General features: G+C 38.3%; 1 protein-coding gene across 4 annotated transcripts in view; it reads right to left on the bottom strand.

Moving 5' to 3' along the window:
• The window catches only part of SGCE (sarcoglycan epsilon), an 83,470-nt gene extending 77,544 nt beyond the window's left edge, over window positions 1-5,926 (bottom strand). Inside the window, exon 1 of one of the 4 annotated variants that reach the window (XM_014591216.2) lies at window positions 5,742-5,926. In XM_014591216.2, the coding sequence (XP_014446702.1) occupies window positions 5,742-5,850 (109 nt within the window). In that variant the 5' untranslated portion in view covers window positions 5,851-5,926. The remainder of the gene's footprint in view (window positions 1-5,741) is intronic. The other 3 variants (XM_014591218.2, XM_006157481.3, XM_014591217.2) reach the window with 3 other exon arrangements.
• Window positions 5,927-6,000: the final 74 nt, after the last annotated feature.

Below are 6,000 nucleotides of genomic sequence, written 5' to 3' on the forward strand. Positions count from 1 at the left end.
AAAGAAGAGATGCATGTCTCCCTGGGGAAGAAGCAGCTGGATCGCAGCAGTGAGGGCTGAGGTGTCCTGGACCAGCAGCCAGGCTGCCAACCCCCCAATGCTGAGTGACCCCACCTTGCATCCACGGCCACTCAACCCCAGAAGCCTGCTCGAAGCCTGCTAAGAGAGAGCAAGAAATAACTAGGGAAGGAGTACCTCTAAGAAGCAAGTTAAGGTCAGGGCACTTTGCAGGGGGGAAAAAAACTTTTATTTTCTTCTCATATTTTCATGTTTGAAACAGAATGGGAGAGGGAGGTGAGAACGTGTTCAACTACCTTGTTGGCAGCTATTTTCAAGTTAGAAGAGACCAACTTGCAACACGTAGGTCTATTCTTTCTAGACAGTTTATCAGGGAAAAAAAAGTTTCCATCCCAAGTATCTTTGTGCAGTACACTAAAATGTTATCATGTCCTCAAATTAAATATTCTCTACAAGCAAGGTGAATGTTTCTGAGATTGTAAGAGAATGGTACAAATAAAGTTGATACTCTTGTTGAGCTGCACTGTTTGTAAGATCCTGAGCTGAAATCTATTTGTACCTCTCACCCACTAATACTAGTTCTGCTTTCAGAAGCAAACAGAATAATTGAGTTCATGTCTATTTTGAGGATACCTCCCATGACAGGCCAGTCAAACCCCAGACTATCCCCATGGACTGTTTTGGAAGTTGTCTAATTTGTCAATGTCTCTCTTTAAATGTGACAGCTGGAAATGGACATAATACTACAGATGTGGTTGATTAGACCGGGGTGCTATTAATTTTTGTGACATATGAATGCTATCCTATTATCAGAATCTAACTCTGATAGTTTTTGGTTTTGTTTTCATTTTTGTATTTGTTTGGTATATTAACCTTTTTTCTAAATAACTACCACCATACACCATGCTTCCTTCCACACCAATGAATTACGATGCATTTACTGCTAAAAAATATCTTAAAGCAACCTTTACAGACTGTCTTAACTCTAAATTCTGTTACTTTAACAGCTCTTTTCAAGTCACCTATGGATTCTATAGCAAGCCTCTAGATCTTCTTCAAAGTCAGCCATACAAATGTTGAAGGAAAGATCCAGAGCAAAGGCGACCCTTCACCAAGGACCTTGACCCAAACTCAGAAACCCACACACCTGGCCGGCGCTGGTTCAGTCTGCCTCCTGCTCACACCGTAATCCTGCAATTAGTCTACAAAACAACTCACATGGAAAAGCATCCTGCAGCCTTAAAAAAATGCTTCTCTGAAAGCAAGACTCATTTATCTTTCAAAACAAATTGTAAAAAATCTACACATATTACAATTATAGTTACATAAAAAGACGTATGCCAATAGACCAAAGACTAGAAGGGAGAATCAATAGCAATATTTGTTCTAGTTTTAGGTTGTAGAGATTGTTTGGGGTTTGTTTACTTATTTATTTTTTAAAAATTCAATAGTCTTTTTAATACATTACATTGTTTAAAACATTTAAAACAATGGGAATAAAGAGAGTCTCTGGCTTGAACACAATCTATATGAACTAGCCTTAGGAGCCCTGAGATTCCATTTGGTCCTATCAACCTGAAAACCTAATTAGAAAAATAATTCACTTGAAAGACTTGTTGATCCCCAGAAATATTGACTTCTCTTTTTCTAAATTTTGCATTGTTATTTTAGGCTATTTCTGGAAATCAGGGAGACAGTATACTGGAGAATTGGATTCTGAAGTTTAGAAAAAGCCTATATGGTATGAGTCTATCTGTCCATCTGTTCGTGTAGAACTGTCACATCTTTCTGTTTCTGCTGAAGTGGCTGGGAAGAAAAAGAACCATGTTGATATTTCTCTGAAGATCTGGATTAAAACAGAATACACTATAAAGGGTCTCTCCTACACCAGCCCAGGAATCTGGACGCATAAACCCAAACAACCTGTTCACTTGGAGTAATTTATTATGCTAAGAGTAGGGAATAAGACAAGTGACAGAATATGCATTTAGGTCCTTAGAATAGAGAAGATAGAAGAGTATATTTTAAGAAAACAGATCATGTAGACTAAATGTGGACAATTGTGAAAAAGAATAATAGTGGGTATTTGTTTTGGAGAAAATGTAATCTGTAAATACTGGACTTATCAATAAAGCACAAACATTCTGAATATTTGACATGAGAAATTTTTTAACATGTTAGGATATCTTCATACTTCAGTATTTTGTTTACAGCATGTTTTTTCATCAGTGAAAAGCTAGTATTAGAAACTGGATCCATGTTATCTTTCTCTCTTTGAAGTTATCTCTAGTCAGTTTTTTTTTCTGGTGTAATCCCTTGCTATTTTCAATGTCTACAAGACAAGTGAAAATTCCACTTTCCTTATAAATACGATTTGTACCATACTAAAAGTTAAGCTAAATACATGAAGTAAATTAACAGCTTTTAGATTTGTGGCAAAACGTTATGAAAATAGGTAAAATGAACAATGTAAAGTCCAGTTACTATTTGACAAGTGAAATTCCACTTTGCTTAGAAACAAATTTTCCTATTATATTAGAAATTAAGCCAAATACATGTGGTAAATCAGCAAGTTCACAGATCAATAGCAAACTGTGGTTAAAAAATGGATAGGATGACCAAACAGAAAGTCCAGCTACTTGGCAACTGAAAATTTTATTTTGCCTAGAAATAGATTTTCCCTGTCATACTAGAAATTAAGCCAAATACATGTGGTAAATCAGAAAGTTCACAGAACCATAGCAAATTGTCATTAAAAATGGACAAATTGTCCAAATAGAAAACCTAATTATTTGACAAGTGAAGATTCTAGTTTTGAAATATAATTTTCCCATTACTCTAGAACTTAAGTTAAACGCATGAGGTAAATCAACAGCTTCACAGATAAGATGACAAACTGTCATAAAATAGGTGAAATGTCTAAAGAGAAAGTCTAATTATTATTTGACAAGTAAAAATTCCATTTTGTTTTGAAATACAATTTTCCCACTACATTGAAAGCTAATATAGGTGGTAAATGAACAGTTTTATTGATACACAACTTTCATAAAAATGGATAAAGTGTTCAAATAAAAGACCAGTCATTGTTTGATAAAATAAATACTGATTATCAACATCTCTTTTGCTTTGCATGTAATCTCATGCAAAATGGGTAGGCAATAGTTAACACTGGGACTATCTGAAAAAATGCAAAATCCACTTAGCTATTAAATATCAAAAAATTGCTTAAAGTTCTTGTCTACTAAATTTTTGTTCTTTGTTTTTTAAAGTTGTCTTATCTAACAGAAAAATGTTACATAAAGTATTTGTCTATAAATGTTATCTTATTTTTTAATATTGTTTTGTTGTTTTAGATAACAAAAAAGTTTGATCTAAACTAGTTATCTATTGCTATTGCTTTTTACCTTAGAAAATCATATTTCTAAGCAAGGTGAAATTTTTTTCATATGGAGAGAAATTAAAAAAACATGAGGAAGTACACCAAAATAACTAAGTGTTTGCTACAATAGTGAGATCAGATGAAATTCTCAGTTTTCTGGTTTTGAATTTTTATGCACTAAATTTGTTCACTTAAAATTCTAACTAGAAAAATTAATATTTTCTTTTTAAAAAGTGTAAGTGTAATGTTATTTGACAGTTAAAGGCTATTTAAAAAGAAAATAACTGAGAATTAATTTGATCCTGGTTTTACTTTTTAAAAAGTATACATATACAACCCTATGAAAAAATACATATATTAGATACCTATATATACATAGGGAACATCTGAAAGAGCAGACTCTATAAAGGTTATTGGCATTATTGTAGAGCAAAGAGGTTACAGGTGATAGTGACTTTGTTTAGTTTTAAGGGTTCCCGCCACCCCGGATTTTGTCAATTTAGTAGGGATTACTTTTATCATGATAAAAATCCCAATAAAGCCTTTATCTGTAAATAAAATTAGCTAACATTCTGAAAACTTCTAAAAAATGAGTTGAAACTTGTTCAAACTTTGAAAGTATCAGGATAGATTTTTTAAACTTGAATTTTCCCTTTCTTTCATCTATACTGGTTTTTAATCTCACTTTTTTTGGCAGAAGAATGCCTATCTAGGTGGTAAATTCTAGATTAGGGAAACAAACAAACAAACAAAAAAACCCAAAAACACAGCTAAAAGTTTGATAGTCCAGTTGTCACTGTAGGAAACATAAGAAATTCTGGAATTATTCTATCTTGCAGAAGAGGGAGAACATCCTGAAGATTAAATTAGAAGACACTCCTAAGAAGTATTATGTTCTCCCAACTTTCAAAAAACAAAAACAAACCCTTCATGTTCGGAAATCTGCACTTCATTCATGTTTCTGATGGTGAATATTTTATTTCCAATTAAAAAAATCTCAGCAAATGAGCCACAATTCTGTTTATTTCTAGAAAGGTTCACTTTTCAAGGTGGTCCCTTGTCATGTACAATGGGTCAAATTCTTATTTATCCTCTAACTATAATATAAACGGTAGCAGTTACTAAAATATTCTCAGTTTTACTCTGAATACTAACTTGTTTCACCTGGGTTTTAGAAACCTAACTCAGTTGTGGGCAATTTGGTTTTCCATTTTAACTTAAACTTTTTTTTTTTTCCCAAGAGTATCAACGGATTGTGTTTTTTCTTAGTGCCCTGTAACACTTTGAGGTGCTTGGATGGGATTTATTCAGCATCCTCCCTCATCAGTATTTTAGAATCTTGTAACCTACTGCAATTTCCCTAGCATAAAATATGTATGTTTATGCGTATATACATTCACGCAAATATTTGCGGCCGAATCTCAGTAACCAGCCTGAAAAGATTCAAGGTGCGGTTACCCTCTCTACGTGCATTCATTCACTCTACAAGATTTGGGGAAATGGAACGTTACAGCGAGAGCGAAGTCTCTGCGAAAACCTCGTAATCATCACCAGAAGTCCGTAGCTGGGAGCCTCTGCAGCCCGCCCAGCACACTTGGAGACAGCCACAGCTGTTTTTAATTGTTTTCGCTTTCTCGAAATAGCGCGTTTTGTGGGGCAAACGGTGCTGTCTGCACCATCTCTGGCCCCCGGGGCAGGGTTTTAACCCTGACCTGTGCGCCCTGTTTGGCTCCCAACATTTCATGACTCCGCTTCCCAGCTCGGCAAAACCTGAGAAAAAAAAGGGATTTCCGCCACCGAAAATGCGCTCAAGAAGAGGGGGCAATTAGGTATTTTAAATGTCACGATTTAGTATTATCTCCCACCCGATTCAAGAAAGGGAGAAAAGATGTGTTTAATTCAGAGGGGGACGTAGCTTGGAAGGCATTTCCTTTGGCTGGGATCCGGGCCACAGAACCCCAATTGCGAGGGAACAGACCACCCAGAAAAATGAGCAACGACCCCCAGCTCTTGGCCGCGGGGATGGGGAGAGGTCCACCACCGGGGCTGGTGGAGGGGGTGCTGAGAATGGAAACTGGAGATGGAATTTCTGCGCTCGCCGGGCAGGGAGGGGCGCGCGGGGGCGCAGAGAAAAAGAAAAGGCCAGGGGTCAGGCTGGGGAGGGACGCGCTGGGCTGAGAAATGGGGTGCGGGCGTCCTGGAGAAGGGATGCAGTGGGGCCCAGGATAGCAAGAGGGGCCGGTGCCCAAAGGGCGCGCCCGGGTACCCGGAACCCGAGCGGGGGGAGGGGGAGGCGACGGCCTGCTGGCCCCCTGGACCTCCACGTCGCGCGCAGGCCACTAACCTGTCAGCAAGAATGTGCCAGTGGTCGCAAGGCTCATCCTGCGTGTCCCCTGACCCTGTCCCGTCCAAGCACAGGGGTCTCCCAGCTCCCACCACCCGGGGAACTGCATTCTTGGCCTGGCTAGGCCAGCAGTCCTCGATGCTCCCCTCCCCTCCCTTTCTTCTTTCCTCCCAGCTTGGCCAGTTCGGCATCAGCATCCTGCACCCCCTCCTAAATCCCTTGGCCATCGCCTCCACCCCCATCCCCCCATGCCACAGAT

This window comes from Tupaia chinensis, unplaced genomic scaffold, assembly GCF_000334495.1.
Source record: "Tupaia chinensis unplaced genomic scaffold, TupChi_1.0 Scaffold000544_1, whole genome shotgun sequence".
In the NCBI taxonomy this organism is placed as follows: domain Eukaryota; kingdom Metazoa; phylum Chordata; class Mammalia; order Scandentia; family Tupaiidae; genus Tupaia; species Tupaia belangeri.